Source organism: Erpetoichthys calabaricus, chromosome 11 (assembly GCF_900747795.2).
Source record: "Erpetoichthys calabaricus chromosome 11, fErpCal1.3, whole genome shotgun sequence".
In the NCBI taxonomy this organism is placed as follows: Eukaryota; Metazoa; Chordata; class Cladistia; order Polypteriformes; family Polypteridae; genus Erpetoichthys; species Erpetoichthys calabaricus.
Window position 1 is genome coordinate 97797975 of NC_041404.2, and position 20791 is coordinate 97818765.

The 20791-nt window shown below is 39.6% G+C and overlaps 1 protein-coding gene across 1 annotated transcript in view; it reads right to left on the reverse strand.

Moving 5' to 3' along the window:
• Positions 1 to 271: 271 nt before the first annotated feature.
• Positions 272 to 20791, reverse strand: part of rhoaa (ras homolog gene family, member Aa) — a 103223-nt gene continuing 82703 nt past the window's right edge. The window contains exons 4-5 of the mRNA XM_028813649.2: positions 18398 to 18528; positions 272 to 5206 (exon numbers count right to left, since the gene is read on the reverse strand). Coding sequence (XP_028669482.1) covers positions 5033 to 5206; positions 18398 to 18528 — 305 coding nt within the window. The 3' untranslated portion in view covers positions 272 to 5032. The remainder of the gene's footprint in view (positions 5207 to 18397; positions 18529 to 20791) is intronic.

Below are 20791 nucleotides of genomic sequence, written 5' to 3' on the forward strand. Positions count from 1 at the left end.
TTCATTTGATAGCCAAGACTCGGCCAACTCTCTGGCACTTTTAGAACTGGCCTTAAATTTTACTTTAAAAAAATAAAATGTAAAGTTTATTGTGATTCCTTTCTCTTGTTCTAAAGTAGGGCATTGCCTAGTATTTTCTTGTTATCTGTACAATTATAACGACCTTAACATTAACAAATTTCTATATAACTTACAAGTGTTTTTGTTATAATAAACATAGTAAGGAGCGAGGTCAGCCAAAACAAATGACTTAACTACCATACATTAAAGATTAAAAGCATTGCTGAATATTTATTAAGCAAATGCCCACATCAGCTACAAAAATTAATAAGTTTCAGACAAGACAGAAGCAATAAAACGATTTATTGAATCATTACTATAAACACACTGTTCTCTGTAAACAGAAGGGCAGATGTTGAAGCATTACAAGTAGCACATAATATTTTTCTCAGTAGTTATATCACAACAGTCCAAGAAAAAAATGTGTTGAATAATAAAAAAATCCAATTAGTGTACATCTTTTTCAGCTCAAAACCAATATGAACATAAGCAGGAATCTTATTCCTTAAAAAAAAAAAAAAAAAAATCACAATGACCCTACAATTGTGTGTTCAGTGTATTTTGAAATAACAATAAATTCTGCTAAAATATCACAATGTAAAGACATCAATCTGCCTTCGCATTACACTTTAAACAAATTGACACCCAGGTATGAATAGAGAAACTTCCTTTGGCAGAGTTAGCTGTTACAGTACAATGTAGAATACTATAAATAACCTGCAACCTGCTAATCTCATGACACAACAGCAGAACAAAAATTACACTAACAGAAATATGTATAACAGTTTGGGTGTTATAAGGTACGCAAAAAATACATAAATTGTGTACTTTCTTATCCATGTATTTCCAAGTTAAACCTTTTATTATTAATCATATGATCACATAGGCAGAGTTACATTCTGCGCATTCAGAAAAATAAACATCTAGCATCCTGGATAAATCTTATGCTATATTTAATTCAGCCACTGATACCCTTTACTTTTGTGTGGAAATCCAGGAGGTACAAAGTCTTCCATTATACCAGAATACATTTAAAAGGTAGCAAAGCAATATAATGCAAATTTTAAATATATTAGACATAAAAATTGATTGAGAGAAAGGCTTCCACCCAACACTTAAGGTTTTTTTTACTTTTATGCAATTGCTCGGTTCCTTTACAGTTGTCCTAACAGTACAGTTAACTGTTACTTGTGTTTACAGAAGGTTTTTTTTCCCCCTTAAATATTATGAACCATTAAATATTTAGGAATTAAAGTAACTAAATAGTCGGTGGCATCATAAATTTCAGAGTTACATTTAGTATGAAGGAATAGCATATTCATGTTTTGTAGCCATCCCCAATATAGATCAGCTCCTTAAAAAAATAATATTCTTGCATTTAAAAAATATTGAAAAAAAATGCCCCATTAAAGACTTTTACCAATATTAAAAAGGTTTTGGACACTTCATTCATAATTGAAATGTGCAGTCGCTACAGTATATTACACAAAAGTATTCATAATAAAAATAATTATTTTTTGTAACTGAAGTAGCTATTAATCCTGTCACAAAAATTTCCAAATGTTTCAAAATCACAATTCATACTTTTAAAGCTGCATTTAGACTAATTGAGGACATGTGCAGAGAATACACTAGGTACTGCAAGTTAAAATTCACTCTTTATATAATACTAATTTTATTTGTTTCCACCACCACCTCAATACCTCAAAATAAATATAATGATTGGTTGGTGGGAAAAAATGGCCATTTCAAAAGTTCAGATCTTTATTCTGAATTTCTATGATATACTCTTAAAATATGCCTTTAAGATAAATCACATAAATTGAACAACCATGGTCACACAAACATTTTTTGTGTTTCACTGGAAAAAGAGAAAAAAAAAACACATTAGGTGTAAACCTCTCAATATATTAGTGTGATGTGCAACACATGCATGCAGTATGTCAATTTTTAAAAGCAGCACTCAAACTTTTTCTTGAAAACATTTGGATTCCTGCACTTGTCACACAGGATACAGAACTATAGACTGCACATAATAATGCTGCTTAAGGTATATAGCAATGTAAATACACACAAATGCTGCATTATTTTAACAAAATACTGTATAAATCATTTTTTTTTATAACCCAGCTATCTAGCTTTATATATATACATATATATATATACATATATATATATATATACATACATATATATATATATATATATATATATATATATATATATATATATATATATATATATATACACACACACACACACAAGTGCTGGTCATAAAATTAGAATATCATGACAAAGTTGATTTATTTCAGTAATTCCATTCAAAAAGTGAAACTTGTATATTAGATTCATTCATTACACACAGAATGATGCTTTTCAAATGTTTATTTCTTTTAATGTTGATGATTATAACTGACAACTAATGAAAGTCCCAAATTCAGTATCTTGGAAAATTAGAATATTGTGAAAAGGTTCAATATTGAAGACACCTGGTGCCACACTCTGCCTTTAAATGGTCTCTCAGTCTAGTTCTGTAGGCTACACAATCATGGGGAAGACTGCTGACTTGACAGTTGTCCAAAAGACGACCATTGACACCTTGCACAAGGAGGGCAAGACACAAAAGGTCATTGCTAAAGAGGCTGGCTGTTCACAGAGCTCTGTGTCCAAGCACATTAATAGAGAGACAAAGGGAAGGACAAGATGTGGTAGAAAAAAGTGTACAAGCAATAGGGATAACCGCACCCTGGAGAGGATTGTGAAACAAAACCCATTCAAAAATGTGGGGGAGATTCACAAAGAGTGGACTGCAGCTGAAGTCAGTGCTTCAAGAACCACCACGCACAGACGTATGCAAGACATGGGTTTCAGCTGTCGCATTCCTTGTGTCAAGCCACTCTTGAACAAGAGACAGCGTCAGAAGCGTTTCGCCTGGGTTAAAGACAAAAAGGACTGGGCTGCTGCTGAGTGGTCCAAAGTTATGTTCTCTGATGAAAGTAAATTTTGCATTTCCTTTGGAAATCAAGGTCCCTGAGTCTGGAGGAAGAGAGGAGAGGCACAGAATCCATGTTGCGTGAGGTCCAGTGTAAAGTTTCCACAGTCAGTGATGGTTTGGGGTGCCATGTCATCTGCTGGTGTTGGTCCATTGTGTTTTCTGAGATCCAAGGTCAACGCAGCCGTCTACCAGGAAGTTTTAGAGCACTTCATGCTTCCTGCTGCTGACGAACTTTATGGAGATGCAGATTTCATTTTCCAACAGGACCTGGCACCTGCACACAGTGCCAAAGCTACCAGTACCTGGTTTAAGGACCATGGTATCCCTGTTCTTGATTGGTCAGCAAACTCGCCTGACCTTAACCCCATAGAAAATCTATGGGGTATTGTGAAGAGGAAGATGAAATACGCCAGACCCAACAATTCAGAAGAGCTGAAGGCCACTATCAGAGCAACATGGGCTCTCATAACACCTGAGCAGTGCCACAGACTGATCGACTCCATGCCACGCCGCATTGCTGCAGTAATCCAGGCCAAAGGAGCCACAACTAAATATTGAATGCTGTACATGCTCGTACTTTTCATGTTCATACCTTTCAGTTGGCCAACATTTCTAAAAATCCTTTTTTTGCATTGGTCTTAATTGATATTCTAATTTTCCAAGATACTAAATTTGGAACTTTCATTAGTTGTCAGTTATAATCATCAACATTAAAAGAAATAAACATTTGAAATACATCAGTCTGTGTGTAATGAATGAATCTAATATACAAGTTTCACTTTTTGAATGGAATTACTGAAATAAATCAACTTTGTCATATTCTAATTTTAAGACCAGCACCTGTATATACACACACACACACACATACACCTTTTTAATTTAAGCTGCTTCAAAACACAAAAGTTCAGGATGCATGTGTATAAAAGTATTTTACTTTTGCACAAAAATTTAAAAAGAGACCCAGACGTTCATTTGTTTTCATGACAAATACCAATGTAGAAGAGGACTATTAACGGAGTATAAGCAAGTAGAATTCCAGCCCTGGTTAAAGGTAAAGTTTCAGAGTATGACAAAACATATATTGACATCAGGAAAAAAAAAAACTGATTGTCTACAAAATGAGCAATATGTATTGATCAATGGTTTTATTAGTTTTAATCTAACTACAAAAATAAAACTGACCAGTTACACTGAAAATTGCTAGTTTTCATATACGTTATACATGTTTGCTCTAGAAGCAATGAAAATATGACATTTTTTCTTTTCTATAAAATGGCTGATATTTATTGTATAAATATTTTACCCTTATTGTAGGAGTGCTTAATTGGGAATGTATTTGAAATGTCCTTTTAAAACAAAGCACCATTTCTTGGTGGTATAGATCTGTCCCAGTATACACAGATTTCTCAGGACATAATGGAAATACACCCAGCACCTTAGTATAATTTAATATACGTTTAAGTGCAAAATGAGAACCTACCTACACTTTGATATAGTTTGAGAAAAGTGCTATGTAAAAATAGGAAAAAAAAGTGATTCCTAAACATACTAAATGAGACATCAAGTTATATTATTGTTGTTTAACGTGCTTAAGATAAACAATTTCAAATTTCTTTGTATTTTTCCCATTGCATAATTCAGTGGATTTTTTTTTTAGTTTCTTGGAATTTCATTTCAGATAAACACTATACCTTTTAAACAAGATGCACCAAAAATGGGAAGGAAGCATAGAAAAAAAGACATTTAAAAGCATTTAGTTTTGGAGAAATTTTAAAAGGCATAGAACCACCTCTGGTATTCATTTTAGAATTTCTACATCCAACAGATTATGTCAGTTTCACTGCATCCCAAAAACAGAGCATTTCAGAGCAAGATCCTGTATAGTGCTACAATTCTAGAGTTGTAAAGTGATGGATAGAGCAGACAAAAAAGGAATGCTGGTACATTTTCATTGGCCTGTTTTTTTAATCCTCCTCTCTACAACAAGCTGCAAGCATTCTTCTTACGACCTTTCTTGGCTTGTAAAGCAGCTCTTGTAGCCATCTCAAACACCTCTCGTACTCCATCCTTCGTCTTGGCAGAACATTCCAAATAGCCAAAAGCATTTATTCTGTTAGCCATATCCCGACCCTCTTCAGGCTTCACTGGTTCCTTTAGCACAAAGACAGGAGTTCAAATAGTTAAGATTTGCTTTTGAATAAATAGAATGTAAAAAGCAAGGAAAAAAATGGTTAAGAAATTTAATTTACAATCTGCTACAGTACCCATTGAGCAGTCCCTTTTCAAACCCGCAGGCTACCCTAGAAATGTAACGATACATTGCCGGGTAGCTTTGCTGAAGTGTTTTGTTTTTTTTTTTTTTTTTTTGTGTGCTCCCAGCCATTTGACTTTACCTTTGTTTGTTACTTGCTCTTTAATATTATTGCCAAATCTTGTTTTTCGTTTCGTGTAACATTTTTGTCATCTTGTAAAGCACTTGACCTACATGGTTTGTATGAAAATGTGCTATATAAATATATGTTGTTGTTGGGTAGAGAACATGTGTGAACAAACCTAAGTACAGAAAAATCAAACTGCCAATTCTGTGTTCAAAACCAATTATAATTTCCTGGCATGTCACAGGTTATTAGTATTAGAAAACTGATAGTTAAATCATCCAAAAGATCCCAGTACTTACTGATTTTTGCCAATACTCAAACAAGTGAATCGATCATAAGAGACTCAGGAAATAATGAATTAGACTGATTGTAGATTAGATTATATAGCCATGCAGTATATGTGGTAGTATTCAGAAACTCAGTCCAAAGCACAGATGTTGCCAGAAGTAGGTTCATAAAAGATGTAATGGTATGAAGGCTAGCCTGTAGATTGCAAGTACAACCTTTGTCCTTTCACATGCAACTTTGTTCTTGCACATTGAACTAAGTTCACCATGCTGATATAGCAAGCATACATTTACATGTCAGAAGGAACAGCAGTGATAGCAAGGGTGAAAGGTGGATGAAAAAATTTCAAGAGCCATCTCCCATTTTGACTTCTCTAAACGGAGATTCATTGGCACTGGAAGGAAAACGTTTATAAAAGTAATGTGATGAGTATTATGCTATTTGGGAGCAAGATGTGACGAATGAAGAAAGTAACAGACCCTTTCAATTTCAGTACACTGTGTTGTAAATTTTATTATAAATGGATACATTTACCATTTTTGATCATTAATCTAAATCTATGCTCAATAACTCATAATGACAAAGTGAAGATGTTTTCAGAAAGGTGTCAGAAAGGTGTCCAAATTTATTAAAAATCAAAACCTGAAATCTCTCATTCACTCAAGTATTCAGACCCTTAAGAGTACTTTGTAGAAGTCCTATTGGCAGCAATTACAGCTTTGAGTCTTCTTGAGTAAGCCTCTACAAGCCGTGTGCTCCTAATTTTGAAGTTTATCCTGTGTGGTGGATTGCCGGCATTTTACTCCGGCCCTCACCCCCAGGCCGCCAGGAGGAGCTCTCCCGACAGCATGATCGTGCCCAGAGTTCCAGCAGGGCCTCATGGACTATGTAGTGTTTATACACAGCCCTGCTGGATACCTTGGGGGCCACCGGGAGTCACTGTAGGGGGGCTAGCGGGCTCTTATGTGCCCTATAACCCGGGAGTGCGTCATCATCACGTGACAGGAAGGAACGACGTGCTCCCAGGCTGAAGAAAGGACTGTTTATCCTGACCCGGAGGGAATAAGGACTTGTGGGTTTGGCCAGGAACCACTTCTGGGTCAGGGGATATAAAAGGACTGTGGGAAAGCCCAGACACTGAGCTGAGCTGGGAGGTAGGAGGGCGAAGTGTCTGGGCGAGGAGGATTTGTAGTATTGAGAGTATTTGTGATTTATATGAGTGTGGAGTGGAGGGTGCTTGGTGCACAGTGTAATAACAAAATAAATAATAATTATACTTTTACCTCGTGTTCAGAGTGGTACCTGAGGGTTGAAGAGGTGGACCACGCCTCAATCTGTTACACTGGCGTAGTCGGCAGGATACTCTGGCCATCTGTTGGCAGAGGATCTGCATTAAAAATAACTTTTGTAGTAGCAGAGAACCCTAAGAAGGACCCTCTTGAAACCGCGGAGGTGAAAACCCCACCCGCGACAAAGAGCACTGCAACTGTGAGCCGTAATATACAACAGACCACGATGGGGAAGAAATCTGGGAAGACGACGGGATTTACCCAGAAGACTTCGGTCCCAGATGGGCTGGAAACGCTGTGGGCGTACCTGACAGGCGGTGAGGAAGACCGGGCGCAGTTTAAAGCTGAGCAAGCCCGAGCGGGGAGACAACCGGAACAATGTAGAATCGCGACTCCCGAAGATTACTACAGGGAGTTGGAGCAGGATCGTCTACGTTCTGAGGTAAGTGCTGGGAAAGCACTCAAACCGCCGGGAACTTGTTATTCATATTTTGCAGAGGCCTGTCTGCACGAAGCAGACAGAGAGCACGCCCGCCTCAGACCTAGGCAAGATGGCCGCGAGAAGAAGGAGGCGAGCCAGTCTAGGAGTCCGCAGAGGGAAAGCCCATACGCTGACGACAACAACCACGTGACCTCGCGCGAGGGTGGCCAGGAAGACGGTCAGTGTGGCTCCTTCGGTAAGGTCAATAATTCCCCGACGTGTCTGAGCTCCCTGAAAGGGAAGGGGTCCTCTTCAGACTCCATGTCCCAGAAGCCTCCGCAAAGCCCAGCAGAGCACGTGCCAGGAGCGGACGTGCTCATTGGCTCCCGGCCGGAGGGTGGGGGAAAACAAGGAAGTAACCTTGCCTCCGGCCGAAATAACTAACTGTATGGACTTACGGAAGCTCGAGAAATACCTCGGGCCCGTGTATACTTTCTTTCAGGATCTGAAGGACATGAAAGCGCGCGTGGAGGAGCTGGGAGCTACAGCCGAGGCGCCACTAAAAGGACTGCAGGAATTCCTACAGCGACTGGGGCGAGAAGCTCCTCTGATGATCGATGCGGGAATACAGGTGAGTCCTGCCCGTTTCGTATATCATAAGGGGACACAGTGTGATTTGGCACCGCGTTTAATAAGTAGTGGCTGCCAAAGCACTGTGAACCCGACACTTGAGCGTGGCACAATGACTGAGTGGTCGGAGGATCGGACGAGCCGGGGCATGCGTGTGACGTGGCCTTCCGGAGCGAGTCGCCACTTCAGACCCCGACCGGTATGATGAGGGAGTTGTCAATAGGTACTGGAGGGGCGGAGGAAGTGCCAATCAAACCGGGGCAGCTGGAAAGTGCTGTTACCCGGAGCGATGTGGTGCTAATGACGCCGCCTCCTAAACTGCACAGAACAACGGCTGTGCAAACAGCAAAGAGGCTCTCTCTTCCCCATAGGGAGCCTCAAGCTGAGAACAAGCCCCAGAGAAAGCAGGAGATCCCCGAAATAAAACGTGGGTCTCCTGACAAAGTAAAGAAACGGGCAGAGAGCAGCAAAGCGGCCGTAAAACCCTCCTTAGCGGAGGAAAGGGTGGAGCTGACCGAATTCCCGAGATGTTTTAGGTCTCGGGAAGAGAGGCCACCAGGAGGACGTCGGCGGTGCTACAACTGTCGGCAACCAGGCCACGTGTGGCGAAGTTGTCCCCGGAGGACAGGGGAGCGGTGGGATAGAAGATACACCGTTCCCCCAAGGTTCGCTGGGGGATCTCGACAACCTAGCCAAGGTCCGGATGACGCGTCCTCCTGGAGGAGGACGTCCCTCGCGGTGATCGACGCTCCGCCCCAGTTGTCGTCGCTAAGGGGGGGGGAACTGTGGTGGATTGCCGGCATTTTACTCCGGCCCTCACCCCCAGGCCGCCAGGAGGAGCTCTCCCGACAGCATGATCGTGCCCAGAGTTCCAGCAGGGCCTCATGGACTATGTAGTGTTTATACACAGCCCTGCTGGATACCTTGGGGGCCACTGGGAGTCGCTGTAGGGGGGCTAGCGGGCTCTTATGTGCCCTATAACCCGGGAGTGCGTCATCACCACGTGACAGGAAGGAACGACGTGCTCCCGGGCTGAAGAAAGGACTGTTTACCCTGACCCGGAGGGAATAAGGACTTGTGGGTTTGGTCAGGAACCACTTCCGGGTCAGGGGATATAAAAGGACTGTGGGAAAGCCCAGACACTGAGCTGAGCTGGGAGGTAGGAGGGCGAAGTGTCTGGGCGAGGAGGATTTGTAGTATTGAGAGTATTTGTGATTTATATGAGTGTGGAGTGGAGGGTGCTTGGTGCACAGTGTAATAAAATAAATAATAATTATACTTTTACCTCGTGTTCAGAGTGGTACCTGAGGGTTGAAGAGGTGGACCACGCCTCAATCTGTTACACCTGTTCTTACTTGCAAATCCTCTCATGCTCTGTTAGATTGGATGGGAAGCATCTGTAGGCTGCTTCAGGTCCCCCCCCCCCAGTCACTGACACAAATTTAACGTTTCCCTGCTCCATACCTATCGTTTTACCCAAAGCAGGCACCTGCTGTCACTTGTCACTGGTCATTCAATGCTTAACCATCTTTGCTGTTATACATACTGTATAAAATAAGAGAACTTCTGTACATGTGTTCAATGTTAATAATAGTAACATAGCAACACAAACTCATAGCCTCCTTGATTTTTGTTCTTGTGATTGTCAATTTCAAAGAAATTAAGTCATTTTAAGAAGATGACAAGTCTGCGTTTGTATGTACAGCCGATAAGGTAAAAACTTAATGAAGCGGGATTTGGGAGTAACAACAAATAATATACAGTATGACACTGAGGAATTATAATGCATGCATAATTTAAATAACAGGAACAAGTAAAAAATTAATTTCCTAAAAAAAGACACTGTAAATATAGACATTTTCAGTATATAATTAAAGAGGCACGTGTGTGCATTTCCATATAGAATTAAGAACTGAGTAAACCCTCTATTATACTAAACAGTAACTCATAAAATACTTAACAATAAATAATACAACAACTCAATACAAGTACATGAAACACTCTCTAATGCCACAGACAATGAAAGTTCGCACTGCTATGATGGATGTTTGGAAGGCACCGAGTGGCTGAAACTATACTGTAGTGACTTGTCCTAAAAGGGAAGTGCTGTGTAACACTCAAAAAAAGAAAACACACATTTCAGCATGCTGGACTGTAGTTAATGTTTTTCTAAAATATAAATTCAGTACAACACCAGTGTCTCCAAACACTCAAGTATGATGTTTAACACTAGAATTACCAGAGCCAACGAAAAAACTCGTAAATCCGGCCCACCTTAAATCCCTTCGCACCTCTCTGTCACCATCTGTCTTCAAAATGTGTTGATAAGCCCAAGCAGCAAGCAGCCTGCTATATCATCCATTTCTCCCCACCAGCCTCAGAATGGGCAAGAAGTTCTCCTAAATCCAACCTTGATCGATTATCTGGGAGTGAGCAACCCAGAATTGTAGGGGGAAATAATTTGACATGCATTTTGTGTCTACAACAATCTATGTAAACACATCATTAAAACAGAAACATTTTACATGTTTTAGTAATAAATAACAAAATGTATACATGAACTATATAATGTGTGAAGGCTGATGGCCAAATATCAAATAAACACTTACACAAAAGATACAAGTACAATATGACAGCTTCCGTGGTGCAGCAGTAAGATCCGCTGAATTATAATCCAGAGGTCACGAGTTCGAAACCAGCTCCCCGACAAATGTGCCGTTTTGAGTAGTGAGCTGCTCTTATTGTTAACATTATACAGTAAAAACATACATTTGATTTGTATCTGCAACAGCCGGTGAAAATTTATAGTACAGTGGAACCTCAGTGCACGACCATAATTCGTTCCAAAACTCTGGTCGTAACCCGATTTGGTCGTGAACCGAAGTAATTTCCCCCATAGGATTGTATGTAAATACAATTAATCCGTTCCAGATCATACGAACTGTATGTAAATATTTTTTTTTAAAGATTAAGCACAAGTATAGTTAATTATACCATAGAACGTACAACGTAATAATAAACTAAATGTAAAAACATTGAATAACACTGAGAAAACCTTGAACAACAGAGAAAACTAACACTGCAAGAGTCCGCGCTATAGCACTACGAACCGCTCGCTAAAAACACTTTTTTTGATGAGTTTTAAGCACAGGGAAAAAAATGAACATTTGAAAAATCCATAATTTAATAAACCACCAAGAAAAGTAACATTGCAACAATGCACACTACGAACTGATCGCTGTAAACAGAAGTGTTTAAAAACAAGCCCGGCCAGCCCTCGTGCATGCGTGTCTGTGTATGTGTCTCTCTCTCACTTGCTGCACAGGGAATACACAGGGAGAGACTGAACACGTGCGGAAATCATCGGCATGCATAAACCGAAAAGGAAACTGCCTTGTTCGTATACCGAGTGTGTGGTCGTGAACTTTTTGGTTGTTAACCGATTTGTACGTGTTCCCAGATGTTCGTGATCCGAGGTTCCACTGTACTTGTAAAAGTTAGCTTTTTTTTTTCCACTTTTACTCTCTCAGTCACGATCACAAGACAACATACACCCCCCCTCCCCACCCCACACCCCAGATCTGATGCAGTTACTTTTTATCTGAAACTGGGAATAATTGTAGATGTGAGTGGTGTTTTGAGACAATTGAACTGGAAATTCTGTGATCTGGAGGGATAAAAGCTGACACACAAACGCTGGTGAATCTGCCTTCTTCGTATCTCATCCTCACTTGAATTTTTTTTTTATTCAGTTTTATTGAGTGCTCCTGCTCACACTAAATTAATATGTACCTTAGGTCCATGGTGTCAAAGCCGCACTAACAAAAAACAGAGACCAAGGTATATATATTTGGAATAACTCATTTTATGACCTGACATCATTCATATTCACTTGCATGCCTTCTTGCGCTTGTAATCAGTAACCACGTTTTTTTTTCCCCCCATCTCGCCAGTCTTTACATGTTGCTGCATGAGCCTTTTGCTTGGACAGCTGAATTCAACAAACTCATTTTTGTGGACCAGAAGCCGAGACCCAGTCTGTCAAACAAAAGCCACATTCCCATAGTCTGACAAGGCTGAGAAGTAGCCATCACTTCAAGAGAACTTCAGCATCTACATGGTTGTGCCAGAAAGAGAAAAGATGTAGACAGCATAGCAAAATGCCCAACGGCAGCAAGCTGAGAAACGCAAGAGCACAGCATGGACAAGGATAATGCAGTAAAGTGCATTCCAAAGCATAAAGAATCTTCCACATGAGCATGGAGTAACAACAAAGCAACAACTTCACATAACATCAGACATCATCCATAAAGACTTGGTATTGTAAATGGTCTGTGCCAAGATTAAGTAGAACTCTAAATACAGTGGATAGAAAATGTCAACACACCCCTACCAAAAATCACAGATTCTGTTTAATAAAACATGAAAAAGATAAATCCTGTCAGAACCTATCCCACTTTTACTGCAAAAGTGCAAACTACACAAAGATGAAAACAAATCAGAAACTATTTAGAGAGAAAAAAAACATACAAAAGCAAGGTTGCATTAGTGTGCATAGCCTTTATTAATCAGGGACATGGCAGCATTCAGAATCAACTGATCACAGTAAGTCTCATCTCAAATAGTAGTTTGTATGCACCCGACATCAATTAAGGTGGATCTGACTGAGCTCAGATAAAGTTTGGCTGTTCCTGTAGGACTATTCTGCTATCCTCTTGGTTGCAACATACTCCAAATGCAATGGTCCACAAAGAGCTTTTAAAACATGAACAAGATATCATTGAAAGGTATCAATGAGGACAGGGGTACAAAAAACCTTGACCTGGCGGCGATCAAAGCACATGTACTGTGCAAGGTATGTACGGGGTCCACTGAGAAAAGAAAAGCGTTCATGGCTCACCTTGCAGAGAAACATTCTTTCCTCTGCATGTCCTGGAGTCCTGTGCAAACTGGGCAAGGTCGGGGGAAAAAAAAACAAAAAAACACGGTCACTGATTACAACCGCAAGAATGAATATGAATAATATGAATAACGTTGCATCCGTGCCACGATGTTTTCCGAAATGTACTATAAGGTCATAAAATGAATAATTCCAAATATCATATGTACCTATGTTTGTTTTTTTGTCAGTGTGACTTTGACATCATGGGCCATAAGGTGAATACTCATTCAGCGTAAGCAGGAACAGTCAATAAAATTGAATAAAAAAAAATCAAGTGACAACGAGATACGAATAAGGCAGATTCGCCAGCATTTGCATGCCAGCTTTTATCCATCCAGATCAGAAAATTTCCAGTTCTAAAAACACCACTCACATCTACAGTTATTCCCAGTGTCAGATAAAAAGTAACCGCACCAGATCCCTGGGGGGGGGATTTGGCTGGCAGTAAAAAAAAAAAAGGTAACTTTTACAAGTACTATACATTTACAGTGGCTGTTACAGACGCAAATCAAATGTATGTGTTTATTGTATAATATTAACAATAAGAGCAACTCACTACTCAAAACGGTAAATATACGAGGCAGTCTGGATCGAACCAGGGGACTCTTGATTATAAGTCAGCAATTCCTACCGCTGCGCTACGGAAGCTATTGTATCATCCTTGAAACTTTTGTGAAAGTGTTTACTTGATCTTTGCACTTCAGGCTTTACACATTATATAGTGTATGTCTACATTTTGTCAGTTATTACTAAAATATGAAAAACATTTGTTTTAATGATGTATTTAACGATGTTTGTTTTAACGATGTATTTTTTGGTTAAATGCACTTTTTTTGTTTAAAGATTATGTGCACTTTAGTTTGTATTGTTTAATGTATTTCTTTTTTATTATGATGGTCACACTAATATAAAAACATCTGATTATTTTCAAATTCATATGTTTCACTGGTTGTTATTTTAATTCGATTATTATTAATTTTAATCGTGTTAATGCAGACACAGCAGGGTGACATTCACAGGTGGACAGACGTGAGCAGATGAGGTAAGACATGCACTGGAGCCCAGAACAGGATATGCAACCACAGGTCGCAGGCTTCAAAATAGTCAGGCATGAAATAATCGTGACTAATCGAAAAAAAAATTTAACGATTAGTCGACTACCAAAATAATCATTAGTTGCAGCCCTACAAAGCATTAAACATCCCATGGAGCACTATGAAGGGAGTCATCAACAAGTGGAGAAAATATGGCTCAACAGTGACTCTACCAAGATCAGGATATCCCTCCAACAATGATAAGAAGATAAGGAGAAAACTGGTCCAGGCAGCCACCAAAAGGCCAACGGTAATATTAAAGGAGCTGCAGGATTTCCTGGCAAATACTGGTTGTTCCCTACATGTGACAACAATCAGTCGTATTCTTCATATGTCTGGGTTGTGGGGTAAAGTAGCAAGACAAAATCATTTTCTCACAAAGAAAAACATCCAAGCCCGGCTAAATTTTGCAAAAAATATATACCCAGTCACCTACAACCATGTAGAAAAATGTATTACAGTACAGTCTGATGAGACTAAGTTGAACTATTTGGCCATAATTCCAAAAGGTATGTTTGGTGCAAAAATAACAGCACATCAAAAAAATACCATACCTACAGTGAAGCATGGTGGACGCAGCATCATGCTTTTGGGCTGCATTTCTTCAGCTGGAACTGGGGCTTTAGTCAAGGGGGATGGAATCCAGAATAGCTCCAAGTATCAGTCTATTTTGGAACTGGCTTCATAGGAGGAGATCAATGCTCAGAAATGACCCAGACAAAGCACAGACCTTAATCCAATTGAAAATTTGTGGAGTGACCGGAAGACAGCCGTGCATAGGAGATACCCTCATAATCTGACAGATCTGGAATTTTTCTGCAAGGAGAAGTGGGCCAAAAAAAAAAAAAAATTCACGAGGTCCAGATGTGCCAAACTAATAGCCTTTTACCCAAAAAGTCTGAGTGCTGTAATAAAATCAACAGGTGGTTCAACTAGGGGGAGTGTACATTAACACTAGAATTACCAGAGTCTATGAAAAAACTCGTAGATCCGGCCCACCTTAAATCGCTTCTTAAATCCGCTCACACCTCTCCCCCAGCTTCTTTTGTCCTCTAAATGTGCTGATAAAAGACAAGCTGCCAGCAGCCGGCTATTCCATCCCCCTTCCGACTTAGAACGTGAACGCACTTTTCCCAGCTCATGCCTTGATTGATTGTCTGGGAGTGAACTGGAGTTTTAGACTTGAAATAATACGATCGTTATTTGGAACACACGCATTCCATGTGTGTACCGTTTCTACAGTAATCTGTGTAAACACATTGTTAAAACAGAAACTTTTTCATATTTTAGTAATAAATGTTACAAAATGTAGGCATAAACTATAGAATGTGTAAAGCCCGAGTTCCTAAGATCAAATAATCACTTCCAGAAAAGCTTCACACACCATATAACAGCTTCCGTGGCGTAGTGCGCTAAGATTTGCCTCTCAGAGCGAGTAGCTTTTCTCTGCCTCACAAACATGAGTTCAATTCCCCGCTGGGGATAAAGTGTTGCTTCTTTTTTTTCTTTTTAACCTCAAACGGACATAAAATTTGTAAAGTGGTATGCACTGTCAGTTAATGAGATCATTATTTTCATGTGGGATGCTCCTTTTAAAATATTTGTTTAACAATTGAGACTGCAATTAACATGAACAACTGTCCTTATAACTTATTTTTTCAAGATCCATAACACACAGACAGACAGAGCACTGCGTAATACAGAGACAGACAGGCAGAGATATACAAATAAACAGGGAAGGCACATGTACTGAAAGAAAAAAAAAAATCAACGTGCGTTGTTCCTGCAGCACTGAATGAGCTCATGCCTCTAACATCACCCCTCCCCCGATCTGACTCTCTAAGTAACAGCACAAGTACAAACACAAACCAAGTGTAATCAAGAGTCCTGGTTCGATCCCCACTCACTCCTATATTTGCCGTTTTCAGTAGTAAGCTGCTCTTTTTGTTAATATTATACAGTACACACATGCACTTGATTTGTGTCTGTACTTGCGCTGTTACTTAGAGAGTCAGATCGGGGGAGGGGTGATGTTAGAGCGGGTGAGTTTATTCAGTGCTGCAGGAACAACGCACATGTTGATTTTTTATTTCTTTCAGTACATGTGCCTTCCCTGTTTATTTATATATCTCTGCCTGTCTGTCTCTGTATTACGCAGTGCTCTGTCTGTCTGTGTGTTATGGATCTTGAAAAAATAAGTTATAAGGACAGTTGTTCATGTTAATTGCAGTCTCAATTGTTAAACAAATATTGTAAAAGGAGCATCCCACATGAAAATAATGATCTCATTAACTGACAGTGCATACCAATTTACAAATTTTATGTCCGTTTGAGGTTAAAAAGAAAAAAAAGAAGCAACACTTTATCCCCAGCGGGGAATTGAACTCATGTTTGTGAGGCAGAGAAAAGCTACTCGCTCTGAGAGGCAAATCTTAGCGTGCTACGCCACGGAAGCTGTTATATGGTGTGTGAAGCTTTTCTGGAAGTGATTATTTGATCTTAGGAACTCGGGCTTTACACATTCTATAGTTTATGCCTACATTTTGTAACATGTATTACTAAAATATGAAAAAGTTTCTGTTTTAACAATGTGTTTACACAAATTACTGTAGAAACGGTACACACATGGAATGCGTGTGTTCCAAATAACAATGTATTATTTCAAGTCTAAAACTCCAGTTCACTCCCAGACAATCAATCAAGGCATGAGCTGGGAAAAGTGCGTTCACGTTCTAAGTCGGAAGGGGGATGGAATAGCCGGCTGCTGGCAGCTTGTCTTTTATCAGCACATTTAGAGGACAAAAGACGCTGGCGGAGAGGTGTGAACGGATTTAAGAAGCGATTTAAGGTGGGCCGGATCTACGAGTTTTTTCGTAGACTCTGGTAATTCTAGTGTTAATGCAACCAGGTTTTTGTGAAAAAAGAAAGAAAAATTTCCTTTTTTCACTAAACAGTGTCTGATTTGTTTTCATCTTCTTTGTACATACTGCAATTTTGTAATAAAAAGGGAATAAGTTCTGACAGGATTTATCTTGGTTTTGCTTTATTACACAAAATCTGTGATTATGGCAGGGGTATGTAGACTTTATTTTTATCCATTGTACCAGTAAACAGCCAAACTGTGTGTTATACATTTGTCTGTCTAGTCTGTTTGCCTCCAATCTTATATGTCAATACATATGTACAGTTATATTTGTATACTCCTTAGGTTTATCATTATAAGCTGTATTATTCAGTTTCTTAAAACAAGTGTAACACAGTTACCTTGATAGAAGTCCCACTTCCAACAACATACTAGAAAGGTATGGTAAATTAAGTAGGACCCTTGCCGCATTACTGGATGAATCCCACATTCTTATGGCATCCTCTTTGGTGGCCCATTTATTGATTACTAATCATCAAAATTCCTACATTTGATGTCCCTGAGTGGGCCACTTATTGATTATTAATTAATCAAAAATATCCTATAGGATAGGCCTTACCAAGCAGGCTAAGAAGTGTGATCCCCCTAGTGTTGGAACCCACCACCTCGTCCCCTTTCTTAAAGATGGGGATCACCATCCCAATTTGCCAATCCAGAGCCATTGTCCCCGACCTCAATGCAATGTTGAAGAGGCATGTCAGCTAAGACAGCCCCACACCATCCAGGTACATTAAGAATGTGCAGCCACAGATGAAGAAAGAAAAAACACACTACTGATACTGATATGCTTATCAGCTTTTGCCATTTTTGTTCTGGGTCCATAAGAATATGCTTTGCTGCTCTCGTTATTTCTCATTATGATTTCATTGTCTTCTATCAAATTTTATTTTCAGTAACAACTAAAAATATCCCTACATGTAATCTGTGACTAATTCCCTATTTATCTTCCAAGCTCAACTGGATATGGTAATATTAGACTGTCTACTTTCAATAAAGCTCTGAAATTTGATTTCTATAAATTCTCTGCATAGCTCATGACAGTTAATTTTCTTTATGTTGCACAAAAAATAAAATTCAAATACAAAAAACATGGAGGATCTCCAGGACAGGTATCCATTGACTGCATCAATGAACTAAGCATATTTTAGTAATTAAGAAGCATTACTGTCTAGTTTTACAGTGCATTTCACAAATGATTTTATTCATTAATACCAAAGTCCAATAGAATATATAGAAATCTTTAAGGGTTGGAATATACAAAGAAATATACAGTTAAGTTACAAGCAGCATTCTAAATTCATTAGACAAAAAAAATCTTCAGATATAGTAAGTTAAGTGCTTAATGCTGCAAATCATAATTTTATGTTTTGCCTTTACCTGTTTCATTTTGGCAAGCTCACGGCGTGTATGTTCGTCATTTCTGAGATCTTTCTTGTTTCCCACAAGTATAATGGGCACATTGGGACAAAAATGCTTAACCTCAGGAGTCCATTTCTCAGGAATATTCTCTGTGGGTTGAGATAACAGGAAACAAATTCCATATATAAATACATACATTCTCAAAACTACTTAAAAACACCACTTTCACTCTTCCACATTGATAAACTGAAACATTTGCTGGCTGGGATCTGGTATATATGGTTATATTACTACAATGTCTGAAATGAAGTCAAGAGTTTCTGTAGTGTTCCTTTCTGTTCTACTTCAAAACAAACAACTATATCCAACTTTTCATGACTTACCAGTTGATAAAGGTGAAAGAACAGAAATGGACTTGCAAAATAAGATGCAAAGAAGGCTCAGAGTTTTGTGTTAATCAAGGTTTTGTATTGTAGTCTGCATTTTACCGATAATAATAATAATAATTCTTTGCATTTATACAGAGCTTTTCTCACTACTCAAAGCGCTCAGCAATTGTAGGCTAAGGGCCTTGCTCAATTGCTGGCATTGTCCCATCCTGCTTTAAGTGTAACTGTTGGGGAGATGTGGAAACAAGGAGAGCTTTCTGTGTATGACCGAGAAAAAAGCCATCTGGGAGAGGACTTTGACATGTTCTTTTTGATGTGCCACTTCAAAGGCAAGAAACAGGCATGGAAAAAGTGTGCGACATTGATATGTTGACAGACCACAATTATGCTTGTCCTCAATCAGGTACAGTGCATCCAGAAAGTATTCACAGCGCATCACTTTTTCCACATTTTGTTATGTTACAGCCTTATTCCAAAATGGATTAAATTCATTTTTTTCCTAAGAATTCTACACACAACACTCCATAATGACAACGTGAGAGGTTTTTGCAAATTTATTAAAAAAAAAAAAAGACTGAAAAATCACATGTACATAAGTATTCACAGCCTTTGCTCAATACTTTGTTGATGCACCTTTGGCAGCAATGACAGCCTCAAGTCTTTTTGAATATGATGCCACAAGCTTGGTACACCTATCCTTAGCCAGTATCGCCCATTCCTCTTTGCAGCACCTCTCAAGCTCCATCAGGTTGGATGGGAAGTGTCGGTGCACAGCCATTTTAAGATCTCTGCAGAGATGTTCAATCGGATTCAAGTCTGGGCTCTGGCTGGGCCACTCAAGGACATTCACAGAGTTGTCATGAAGCCACACCTTTGATACCTTGGCTGTGTGCTTAGGGTCGTTGTCCTGCTGAAAGATGAACCGTCGCGCCAGTCTGAGGTCAAGAGCGCTCTGGAGCAGGTTTTCATCCAGGATGTCTCTGTACATTGCTGCAGTCATCTTTCCCTTTATCCTGACTAGTCTCCCAGTCCCTGCCGCTGAAAAACATCCCCACAGCATGATGCTGCCACCACCATGATTCACTGTAGGGATGGCATTGGCCTGGTGATGAGCGGTGCCTGGTTTCCTCCAAATATGACACCTTGCATTCACACCAAAGAGTTCAATCTTTGTCTCATCAGACCAGAGAATTTTCTTTCTCATGGTCTGAGAGTCCTTCAGGTGCCTTTTGGCAAACTCCAGGCGGGCTGCCATGTGCCTTTTACTAAGGAGTGGCTTCCGTCTGGCCACTACCAAACAGCCTGATTGGTGGATTGCTGCAGAGACGGTTGTCCTTCTGGAAGGTTCTCCTCTCTCCACAGAGGACATGTGGAGCTCTGACAGAGTGACCATCGGGTTCTTGGTCACCTCCCTGACTAAGGCCCTTCTCCCCCCTGATCGCTCAGTTTAGATAGCCGGCCAGCTCTAGGAAGAGTCCTAGTGGTTTCAAACGTCTTCCACTTACGGATGATGGAGGCCACTGTGCTCATTGGAACCTTCAAAGCAGCAGAAATTTTTCTGTAACCTTCCCCAGATTTGTGCCTCGAGACAATTCTGTCTCGGAGGTCTACAGACAATTCCTTTGACTTCATGCTTGGTTTGTGCTCTGACAGGAACCGTCAACTGTGGGACCTTATATAGACAGGTGTGTGCCTTTCCAAATCATGTCCAATCCACTGAATTTACCACAGGTGGACGCCAATTAAGCTGCAGAAACATCTAAAGAATGATCAGGGGAAACAGGATGCACCTAAGCTCAATTTTGAGCTTCATGGTAAAGGCTGTAAATACTTATGTACATGTGCTTTCTCAATTTTTTAATAAATTTGTAAAAATCTCAAGTAAACTTTTTTCACGTTGTCATTATGGGTTGTTCTGTGTAGAATTCTGAGGAAAAAAATGAATTTAATCCATTTTGAAATAAGACTGTAACGTAACAAAATGTGGAAAAAGTGATGCGCTGTGAATACTTTCCGGATGCAC